This window comes from Poecilia formosa, unplaced genomic scaffold, assembly GCF_000485575.1.
Source record: "Poecilia formosa unplaced genomic scaffold, Poecilia_formosa-5.1.2 Scaffold406, whole genome shotgun sequence".
Lineage (NCBI taxonomy): Eukaryota > Metazoa > Chordata > Actinopteri > Cyprinodontiformes > Poeciliidae > Poecilia > Poecilia formosa.
Window position 1 is genome coordinate 1 of NW_006800345.1, and position 11,985 is coordinate 11,985.

General features: G+C 39.6%; 1 protein-coding gene across 2 annotated transcripts; it reads left to right on the forward strand.

Annotated features, from left to right (window-relative positions):
* Positions 1 to 971: 971 nt before the first annotated feature.
* On the forward strand, positions 972 to 3,573 carry LOC103154914 (zinc finger protein 36, C3H1 type-like 2). Of its 2 annotated transcripts, none has more exons than XM_007576378.2 (2): positions 972 to 1,509; positions 1,589 to 3,573. In XM_007576378.2, exons 1-2 carry the CDS (start codon positions 1,420 to 1,422, stop codon positions 2,708 to 2,710), a joined length of 1,212 nt encoding a protein of 403 aa, XP_007576440.1. In that variant the 5' UTR covers positions 972 to 1,419; the 3' UTR covers positions 2,711 to 3,573. The 2 variants fall into 2 exon arrangements, with proteins under 2 accessions (XP_007576440.1, XP_007576441.1); XM_007576379.2 differs by having other exon boundaries at positions 1,592 to 3,573.
* Positions 3,574 to 11,985: the final 8,412 nt, after the last annotated feature.

An 11,985-nucleotide genomic window follows, 5' to 3' on the forward strand; every position in this document is an offset into this window, starting at 1 on the left:
CACTTTATTTTTCACTATTTACTGTAGATTTTGAAACTCAAAGTAAGGCATATATTAATCTAGAGAAGAGCTAAATCATACTTTTTAAAAATATTTTTCTCTGTGGAGTCAAATCCCAAACTTGTCAAGATGACATGGAAAGCTGGTACTCCATACCCTTTGTGATGTCACCTGAGGTGTGAAGCTTATTTTTTGGAAAGAGTAGATTGTGTCTTGATTAAATCAGGAATTACAGTAACATTGAAAAAACAGACTATGCTATTGTGTTTTGTAGGTGGCAAACTATGTCTACAGTGAGTTTGACTATTTTTTTTTTAAATATTCTGGGTAGTAGCTCTAAAATAAATAAATGTTACTAACAGACTTGTCCTTTCCTCTAGTAAATCATCAGAAGTGAATAGAGTACCCAAATATTGTATTATTCACTTCTGAATAGAGCACTACAACATATTTTACTAAAATAAAAGTAAAAATTACCCGTCCAAGTAAGAGTAAAAAAGTATTTGGTAAAAGGTCTACTCAAGTACTCAGTAACTGATTAAATTATCAATAATTTAATTTAATCAGATGGACAAAAATATAAAGTTAAGTGGAAATTTTGGTATTTTGACAACCAAAATGACAATAATTTATATAAGTGGCAAAACAAAAAAATTTACAAATCACTTTCTTTCAATAAAAAATACCTTATGAAACAGACATAACTGCAGGTGTGTGCCTGTGTCTGGTGAGTTTTTGGTTATAACATGTTTGTTTTGTTTTTCACTCAGTGGGCAGAAAATACTAAAATTTTACTCAAGTAAGAGTACAAAAAGTACAGTATAGTAAAAATACTCATAAAAGCACATTAATAAGTGTTACTCAAGTAAATGTAATTGAGTAGTAAATATACCCAACTCTGATTAAATCACAAATTAAAAGTCGGAGCCCCAGCCCCCTTTGAGCCCCCTTTGGTGTCGCCTTTGATTAACCAAATTTTGTATCAGCAAGAGTTTTTAACCCACTTCCAGAGGTTTTCAGGGGTGTGTGGAGTGGAAGGAGGGAGTGTGGGCCAGGGTTGGATTTCAAGGCGGTGACCGAGCAGCCAGCCAACCGGAGAGGGGAAGAAGTTTGCCCGAACTCGGCCCGCCCCTCCCCGGCCACAGCGTTGCATTTATACGCTGTTTGCTCCACAGCGAAGCACTCTGGTTCTAGAGAGGAGGAGACAACAGCCACAACTTCACAGCTCCACAATACTAACCTCTTCTATTTTTTTATTATTTCCTCCGGACTTCAAATTCAGTTATAACAATAATAATAAAATAAAGCGTTTTGGGCAACTTTTAAAAACTTTTCCACAACCAAAACTTTCCAACTAAGCTCCAGTCGTGGCACAAACAACACCACCTCGTCGCAGTGAAGGATCCCGCTCGGTCCTCCATGAAAGACGGAGTGCGGCAGCAGATTTGGGGAAGAGACATGTCAGCGACGGTCCTGTCCACTTTCTACGACATGGACATGCTTTACAAGGTAAAAACAACTTTAAAGGCGTTTTTATGCAACTTGTTGCGCCGGTTGCGCAGAAATACTTATAATTTCTTGTCCCCAGCAGGAGAAAAGCATGAACATGAACGCCCTCCACATCAACAGCATGCTGGATAAGAAGGCGGTGGGCGCTCCGGTCGCCGGCTCCTTCACGCCGGGATTTTTCCGGAGAAACTCCACCAGCAACTTGGAGGCAATGAGCAACGGCAACAAGTACTCTCTGGGCTCGTACAGCAGCTGCATGAAGGAGAACTCCCCGGTTGGCGGCGGCGCCACGGCCCTCATGAACAAGGAGAACAAGTTCCGCGACCGCGCCTACAGCGAGACCGGAGACCGGGGCGTGCTGCAGCAGAAGCCCGCCTCGCAGATCAACTCCACCCGATACAAAACCGAGCTGTGCCGGCCCTTCGAGGAGAACGGGTCGTGCAAATACGGGGAGAAGTGTCAGTTCGCCCACGGCTACCACGAGCTGCGGAGCCTGACGCGCCACCCGAAGTACAAAACGGAGCCGTGTCGCACTTTCCACACCATCGGCTTCTGCCCCTACGGTCCCCGGTGTCACTTCATCCACAACGCGGACGAGCGGCGGCCCGCCCCGCCGGCCAACGCCAACGTGCAGGCGGCGGAGCCCCGCGGCTACAGCCCGCAGCAGCAGCCGCAGCAGCTCCGACCAAAGCTCCACCACAGCCTCAGCTTCTCCGGTTTCTCCACCCACCACGGACTCGAATCGCCGCTGCTCGACAGCCCCACATCCCGGACCCCGCCGCCCCCGACCTCCGCGTCGTCTTGCACCTCCGCCTCCAGCTTCTACGACGACGTGCTGTCGCCCAGCTCCATGCCGTGCATCAACAGCGCCTTCTCCTTCCCCGGGCAGGACCTGAAAGCCTTGCTGGCCCCGCTGGCCGTGCACTCCCCGGCCGGCTACGCCAACAACCACTCCGGCGGCGTTGGCGGCAGCTTCTACGGGAACGCGCCGAGCAGCGTGAGCCTCCAGGCGCTGCGCCGCCTCAGCGAGTCGCCGGTGTTCGAGCCCCCGCCCAGCCCGCCGGACTCCCTCTCAGACCGGGAGAGCTATGCGAGCGGGTCCCTCAGCTCTTCCGGGAGCCTCAGCGGCTCCGAGTCCCCGATCCTTGACGCTGGAAGGCGTTTGCCAATCTTCAGCAGGCTGTCGATTTCAGATGACTAAGTAATTTTTTTAAATTTTTTTTTGGATTATGGTTGGTTTGAGGAGTCGGGAGGTGCTGGAGACTGAGACTTTCCTTTAAGCAGAGGATATCAAAAGTTTGGCTCCTCGTCACCTCCTTTGACGTGTCTTTAAGCAAGACTTTTTCTGATTTATTTTTCTTCCCACCAGCTGCAGGGTGCAAACCCTGCCCAAACCTCCCTGGAGGGGGGACAAGAGACCAGTTTCCACTAGAAATGCACCGATTAGGCCAATACAGATACCGATTTTTTATTTTGTTTTGTTTTTCCTTGTGGTCTGATCTACCGATACTGTTTTTGTTTTTCTCCCTACTGAGAAGTAAAAACTTTCTGCGGGTTCCTTGCTGATAGAAGTTTTCAAAGGATGTATCCCAAACCTTTCTAATGACATGCTTGTTGATGCATTTCCTGTATGGAATGAAAGCATTGGGTGTTATTAGGGGGTAAAAAAAAATAATTAAAAAATAGATTTTTTTTTTCCCCCCCAGTATTTCGCCTTTCTGATCACAAGGAAAAATCGTCTGGTTCCGATCTGCATGGTGTCTGATCGGTGCATCTCTAGTCCCATGAGGATCAGTTAAGCTTCAGTTTCAAGTATCCTTGACCAGGCATTAGTGTAATAGTGTTTTGTTCTTGTTTGTATTATAGCTGTATTAAAACTTAGATAGCAAACAGAAGGCATTCCATCAGTGCCTTGCCCATGGGGCTCCTGGCAGCCCTCCCTCTCTCCTCTCTCTCTTATCGCTCTATCAGGCAAGCCACACTTTTCCTGGGATTAGATGAGTGTAACATGACTTGACAAGAAAAAAAAAAAACTTTAAGCGGTTTCAGATTTCCTCCCATCCTGCCAAGAATATGCCTTAACTTAAAGTAACACTTTTCTTCTCTTTCTTTTGTTTTTGCTTCAACTTCCATTCCAGATCTGCCTTCTTCTAGCGCCACCCAGTGGTTGGTTTGGTTAGTCAGCAGTAATTTGTTGCTTGGTTAAAAAGCACTCTTGAGTTGGGCTTGTTTGGGGAAATCACTGCTGATGGTTGAATATATATCTATATTTTTTTAGCTATTTTTTTTTTGGAGTGATTTGCATAGCGGTGCATAACTTGCTATGGACTATTTAACTTATTTATTATCTTGTGAAAAAAAGTATAGGCTACATTGGTAATTTGTGTCCATACCGTATTTATCAAGTATGATGAAGCAATAGATCTATATTCTTTTATGTTTAAATTATGATCGCCATTATTAATCTGCATAAAGTGGAGTGTATGTTCTTTTCACAGTAATATATATATTGTTTTTCTCCTTTTTTTTCGTTTTGTAACTTCACTTGGTTATTTTTATTGAGTAAAAAAAATCTTAATTTAAGAGAACGTATGTGATATTTATTTCATTAATTTTGTTTCCTTGTTTACGTTTATTAAAACAAAGTTTGTGTGATTGCTGTTTTTGCTCCTGAGGCTGTCAGTGCTGTCGAAGGTCTTTTATTTTTCTCCCCCATACTTTAGATGTTCTGTAGAATGTATAAACAGAGGTTGTACAGACCGTCCAAACATTTTTTCTTCTTCTTTTTGTTGATCTAGTTTAGACGTCAGTGACAAAGAACCCAAGTCAATAAATTAACCAAAAAGTATTTGTTGTTTTATTTTTCTCTCCTGTTTTTGCACGAGGTCACACTGTGATTCCAGCCGCGTGCTAAAGAATGTAGCAATCCCTTTTTGCCCCAGTATTATTATTGTGTAGTGCCTATGGGGTTCACCATCTTTCTACATGCCTTAAAAATAACCAAATAAAGTATTTTTCCTACATGGCATATTTTTTTATATACACGTTGAGCTGAATGTAGTGTTGGATTCTGCAACTTTTCAGGTTGTCACCACTCAGCCTCTCTGACAGAAGCAACCGTAACTTTTCTCCGAGTCCCGATTCCTCTTTCTTTTTATGAAAATATATATTGAAAATCTAGTCTTGAGAGTTTTGCTGCAGAGGGAAGTGGACGAACACATTTTGGTTTGTACATAGTAGGTACAGGGGGATGCGCACTATGTACTTTTGACTACTTTATTAGAAGTAAAGCTTTTTGAATGTAACAAAAACGGACAAAAAGACAACGAGAGTTGTGATGTTTCTTTTTGGGGAGTCAGTTCACTACAAATTGAGTGTGAGACTGTTAACTTTGTACTGTACATTTGTTTGTTTTTTTGTTTGTTTTTTGTAGTTCTCCCAATAAAAATCATTTTGGAAAAGTTGGCTTGTGATTTGTTTTGTGTGTTTAGACCCTCAACTAAAAACAGCACCCTATTTAAAACACTTAATGTTTTATTGTGATATTTTGCAGTATTATTGTGATAAAAAGTTATGTCTGTGTGTCACAGCAATTATAGTCCCACAAACACAAATGCTACTCTTGAAAACGTTCCCCTTTGTAATGTGTTTCTTGGTTTGTGTCTCTAACTGTATTTTTACATTTATTGGTATTTATTGATCCTGTCATTGATCCTGACAGCAACGACAGTTTTGTGGGGTTTTAAACATCATTAGTTGAAATTTATCACAACAATAAATTAAAAATACTTACAAAGTAAAATTATCACAGTAAATGCTAAACCTGTTTTAAGTCAGGATATGAAAACAAAACGATCTTTAGCTTTTGAGATCAGTTAAATCTTAATGTGCTCAAAATGTATTGATAAAACTACCCATTAAACTGTTAACATATGAATAAATATATTTATTTGATAAGTCCTTCGCAAAGTTAACATTTTACTTTTATTCACATTGATGGTTTTGGTAGAATACAGATGGAAACTGCTTTGATTTGATTGATAAAATATTTACAAACACAACTGTTTTCTTGAAGGCTTTATTTATGTGTCTCTTTAGAGTATAGAGGTTCCTATAAAATGCTATGGTGGGCTGAATTTGGCCCGCTGGCCTTTTGTTTGACACCCCAGTCTAAGCAGCCTTCCAGTCTTCATGGATAAACAGAGGCATTCCTGAATCAAAACGTAAAATATTTACGGTGTTTTTGTAATGACTGCATGTCTTACAATCTTACATAAAACTCATGTGTTGTTTTAATATTCAATGTAAACAATCCTCATGTTTGAAGAAGTTATAGTACATCTTTATGGGACCAAATTGGAGCTGATGTGTACTGTAATTTACATGAGTAAAATCCTTATTTTTTATTTATTTGTTTGTTTTTTTGGATAGGGCACCAAATGGTTCCAGCCCAGGGGGCCTTTTTCCTTCTTTATCCAGCCCTGCTAACAGTCATATTGATAAATAAGAATATCTGCTCTGACGAGTCTCGTTTGTCAGATTAAAATAACTTTTTGAAAATAACAAGTGTTGAACATACTTTTAAAAACAGTTTTGTATTGGTCTGATGTAATATTCTAATTTTAAATGTCACGTTTTCATCACCTGTAAGTGGAAAATCATCATAATTAACAGAAGTAAAGGTGTTCAAACATCCATCTGTGTGTAATTAGGCTAAATAATGTTACATAATGTCTCAATCTGTGATCAAGTTCCTGAAATAAATGGGTTTTTCAGTTTTAGTTAAGTCAGGAATGCAAAAGTCTAGACTTCAAGATCTACTATACTGAAACTTTCAGATGTGTTCTTTGTCCAACACAGCTGAATCAGATCAGTGACTCGTTACTGAGCCTCTGCTGAGCTGAATGACTTTCAGATATTTGATTCAGAGATGAACGAAGTCGATCTCCAGGACAGGTTTTAGATACCTTTGATGGTTTTGGATGGCATGTAAAAGAACCGTCTATTTGCCCTCATGTATTCTGCGCATCTGCAAAATTTCCTGTATGTAAATTATAGTAATATGCCTATAACTCTCGGTTTTTGGTTTCTGTTCCACTTCATCAGTCTTGTGCAACGCTGGGAAGACCGCTGCTTGGTTTTTTATGCAAAGCTCTAACATCCCACCACAACCTTTGAAGCTGAGCTTTGAATTTATGACTGTATGTCTGCTGTAGATCTGGGTCATCAACCCAGATTCTGTCACCACTAGACAAGCCCAGATCATCACCCCTCCACTACCATGCTTCAGGCTGCTTTCACACCTGATAGTCCGGTAGACTTGGTTTGATTGGGGACCAAAATTGCTACATTTGTCACATTCTCAGCTCCTGTGGTTTGCTTCCACACTGCACTATCAAATGATCCAAAGTAATTGTAAAACCTGTTCCCCTCCTCGCCTGTGGTGGCGCTGTACCAAGAATTACTAAAGGAATCGGCACAAAACCTCTGAAGAAGACACCGAACACAACTTCCTTATTCACAGATTCTGTCCAGATGCAACAAAGGACTAAACAAATTTCTTGTTTTGCTCATACTTCATCGTATTTGTTGATTGTTATGATTATCGCCACATCCTACAAACAAACGAGACAGTTAATTCAGTTTTTGTCATTTATTGAAGGTTTAAAAATTAAAAAATTACAGTGGCTGCAGTGTGCCATAGCAAAGGGGAAATAAACTGATCAACAGATGTAAAATAACTTTAAACCACTTATATTCTGCTTTTCCTCTCTCTGGGTCGGCTTTATCTTTTTGCACTCGTCGCTTCTTCCAGGATGTATTGATTGTTTTTGTGTTTTTCTTGCAAGCAAAATCAGATTTTGTGGTGCTAATTTAGTAATACCTGTAAGAAATTTTTATATGTGTGCTAATGTGTGATGTTAAATGTGACTTTGTATTACTCACTGTATCTAACCCAGTGTTTATGACCAATTTGAGATTTACTGTAAAATCAGAAAAAAGTGGGGATTTGTTGGTTTGTGAAGAACTGGAGGGACTTTTTGATGTAATTTGGAGGCCAACATAAAAAGCTACGGTGGGCCAAAGATATTTTGGCCTGAACTGGATCCCATTAGGAAAGCAGAGGACTTGATTAGACTTGAGCTTTTTGTGGCAATATGTCCTATTAAATCATAGCGTTGTCCTGGGATTTCTGATTTATAGTGACAGTTAATTAACCAATGACTAATCAAAATAAATTAATAAGAGAAGTGCAGTAAGACGGCATTTTATTAACATTTTTTTTGTGTTTTTCTGCCACAGAATGGCAACTATGTTGACAGAATTTTGCTCTGAAATCTTTCTGAGAAAGTCAGCTAAATGTTGTGGAAAGCAGACCAAATTTTTAGTTGTTCCCATCCAATTGTGCTCAAAAGCAGCCCCAGTCATTAACCCTCCACCACCGTGCTTCACAATTTATGAGACGTTTGCTGTTATGAAATTTAAAGTGTTAGCACATAATTTTTTTTAAAACTTATTAAGGCTTTGCTTGCACAATACAAACATAAATAATGCTCTTGTAATATGCTTCTTTAGGACTCCAGTCACATAAAGAGGTGTGATTTGTATCACTAACACGCACACAGCGGCTTTATTTAATCATATTTGAAAGTTTATTGATATTTATTGATAATCTCAGTGAACAGACGGTGGAGTAAACAGTAAAACTAAACAATACAGGCAGCTTTAGGTGTTTATTAAACATCATTAACTGGATTTGATTGTGACAACAATACATCTAAATCTTATCATGGTAAGACATTTATCTTGATAAATAGTAAATAATAAATGTTTGATTTCCATCCAAAGAGGCCAAACTTTGGCCACGCCCTTTCTGCTGAGTCATGCTCTGACCTGGTTATATTTGAGTCCCACCGTTCCCTCCTGGGAACGATAACAAGTGTCTCAGATATTTTCCACTGGTGAATAATCTTTCCGACTGTTTAGATTTCTAAACCTGTAGCGTAGAAATGGACTCACAGCCCTCCTGAGACTGGTTCAGGACCAGTTGCTTCTTTGCTGATGTTGCTGTGTTAATATAAACCTGTTGATCTCGGCTGTTACTTTCCTACTTAAATTCCAACCAAACAGCAGATATGGGTTGTAACTAGTCACATTTACTTGAGTAACTATTTGGAAAAAGTGTTGTTTTTTTTACTACATTTTTTACTTTTACTTGAGTAAAAGTATGGCTACTGGTAAAATTTCTAGAAGAGAATCTAGAAATTTGAGTAAAATTTCTATATTTTCTTTCCACTGTGAGAAACTTCATTGAATGAAGAACAAACTTTAAAAAAAAAACTAAACCAGACACACAGATTTTGTAAAGCTTCAAAAGTTTAATGTTCAAAAAAATAATAAAATAATAAAAAAATATTTTATTATGTAATTATATCATTTTATTTTCATCTCTATAATAAAAAAATCCACATAAGTTAATATTTCAGTATGTCTGATGATATAATTTTTAAAAAATATTATTGTTTTTTCACATTAAGCTTCTTTTTTACTTTAAAGCCCAACCCGTTACCAAGCAACCCAAGCTGAGTTCTGCTCGTTACCAAGCAACCCAAGCTGAGTTCTGCTCGTTACCAAGCAACCCAAGCTGAGTTCCAGCACCTTTGGTCAGCTGATTTTAAGGCTGTATGTTTCATTGTTGACTTACCATCCAGAAACCACTTACTTCATTCATTTTAGTTGTGCAGGAGGCTCCACTTCTGCTTTTCAAAGATGTACAGCTGTATACGTGGGCATCTGTTTGCAGCCATTTTCATGAGTGTACTTGTTGAGTTGGGGGTGTGGCAAGCAGCATCTTATTTGAATTTAAAGTGACAAGATGCCCTAAAACAGCTCATAGACGGAACTGAAATGAGATAATGAGAAGTCTCATTATCTAAGAATGACTGTGTGTTCATTAAAAAAAATGTAATGAACATGTTTTTATACCAATATTCACCTGTTAAGTGAAGTATAATTGGTCTTCTTTAAAAAATGAAGACATTTGTGTTGTTTGTCCTGATCATGTGAAACATCAGATTTAATGGGGTGTACTAAAATTTAATTATGAGTGAAGGTCAGCTTTGGTTTGTGGAGTAAAATAGGCCAGCAGCAGTAAAACAAGACGAGGCGCGGTGACTGGGAACTGATGATCAACACGTAGCTGTTCAGACAACGACAATTAGATTTATACGACCCTAGATGATGTTTGACCCGCTGTGAACCAGGTCAGGGATGAACGCATCAACTCATAACTGATTAACTCCGCTGCTGTAAATGTGCTTCAGCTATCAGTCACCTGAGCTGCTCCTCATTCGCTCACGTCTAGACCGGCTGAAAGGCCTGGCCTACATTTCCCTCCATGTTGTTGTTGCCATGCCTGGATTTCCAGGAGCCTTTGAAAGAAGAGATGTATTTTTATTTTTCCCCTCCACTTCTTTCTGCTTCTATGGGGCCATTCTTGCCCAGTTATCGTTGGTAGCAAAAGCATTAAGAAAATAAAAGCCCCAGGAGTCATGCGGTGCCTGGAGTTCACGCCAAGATAAGGCGGCCTGATAACGGCCTTGGCAAATATTTACTGTGTCCTCAGGATTTCAAAATGAAGTGTTTATCAGAGCAGAGCCGCAGGGCCGCACAATGAGCCGGGTCTCTGCCAAGAAGGATACCTGTGACTCACACTGTGTGTGTGTGTGTGTGTGTGTGTGTGAACACGACATCCTTAAAATCCATATTTAATGTCTGAGGTTGTTGATGTTGAAAAAAATGAACATTTTCTTCAGTGCTCGGATGTACTTCAGTACACGTTTCATGTTGCTGTGGTTTGTTGATTCAATCGACTTTTACTCCACTACCTTTCTGTTATGTGTTCACTGCAAAAAAACAAAATTTTACCAAGNATTTTGTAAAGCTTCAAAAGTTTAATGTTCAAAAAATAATAAAATAATTAAAAAATTATTTTGTTTATTATGTAATTATATTATTTTATTTTCATCTCTATAATAAAAATTCACATAAGTTCATATTTCAGTCTGTCTGATGATATAATTTTTAAAAAATATTATTATTGTTTTTTCACATTAAGCTTCTTTTTTACTTTAAAGCCCAACCCGTTACCAAGCAACCCAAGCTGAGTTCTGCTTGTCACCTAGCAACCCAAGCTGAGTTCCAGCACCTTTGGTCAGCTGATTTTAAGGCTGTATGTTTTATTGTTGACTTACCATCCAGAAACCACTTGCTTCATTCATTTTAGTTGTGCAGGAGGCTCCACTTCTGCTTTTCAAAGATGTACAGCTGTATACGTGGGCATCTGTTTGCAGCCATTTTCATGAGTGTACTTGTTGAGTTGGGGGCGTGGCAAGCAGCATCTTATTTGAATTTAAAGTGACAAGATGCCCTAAAACAGCTCATAGACGGAACTGAAATGAGATAATGAGAAGTCTCATTATCTAAGAATGACTGTGTGTTCATTAAAAAAAATGTAATGAACATGTTTTTATACCAATATTCACCTGTTAAGTGAAGTATAATTGGTCTTCTTTAAAAAATGAAGACATTTGTGTTGTTTGTCCTGATCATGTGAAACATCAGATTTAATGGGGTGTACTAAAATTTAATTATGAGTGAAGGTCAGCTTTGGTTTGTGGAGTAAAATAGGCCAGCAGCAGTAAAACAAGACGAGGCGCGGTGACTGGGAACTGATGATCAACACGTAGCTGTTCAGACAACGACAATTAGATTTATACGACCCTAGATGATGTTTGACCCGCTGTGAACCAGGTCAGGGATGAACGCATCATAACTGATTAACTCTGCTGCTGTAAATGTGCTTCAGCTATCAGTCACCTGAGCTGCTCCTCATTCGCTCACGTCTAGACCGGCTGAAAGGCCTGGCCTACATTTCCCTCCATGTTGTTGTTGCCGTGCCTGGATTTCCAGGAGCCTTTGAAAGAAGAGATGTATTTTTATTTTTCCCCTCCACTTCTTTCTGCTTCTATGGGGCCATTCTTGCCCAGTTATCGTTGGTAGCAAAGGCATTAAGAAAATAAAAGCCCCAGGAGTCATGCGGTGCCTGGAGTTCAAGCCAAGATAAGGCGGCCTGATAACGGCCTTGGCAAATATTTACTGTGTCCTCAGGATTTCAAAATGAAGTGTTTATCAGAGCAGAGCCGCAGGGCCGCACAATGAGCCGGGTCTCTGCCAAGAAGGATACCTGTGACTCACACTGTGTGTGTGTGTGTGTGTGTGTGTGTGAACACGACATCCTTAAAATCCATATTTAATGTCTGAGGTTGTTGATGTTGAAAAAAATGAACATTTTCTTCAGTGCTCGGATGTACTTCAGTACACGTTTCATGTTGCTGTGGTTTGTTGATTCAATCGACTTTTACTCCACTACCTTTCTGTTATGTGTTCACTGCAAAAAAACAAAATTTTACCAAG

Coding starts and splice junctions, on each gene's coding strand:
- LOC103154914 (XM_007576378.2), top strand. CDS start 1,420: ATGAAAGACGGAGTGCGGCAGCAGATTTGGGGAAGAGACATGTCAGCG. Junction 1,510..1,588: donor ACATGGACATGCTTTACAAG/GTAAAAACAACT, acceptor TCTTGTCCCCAG/CAGGAGAAAAGCATGAACAT.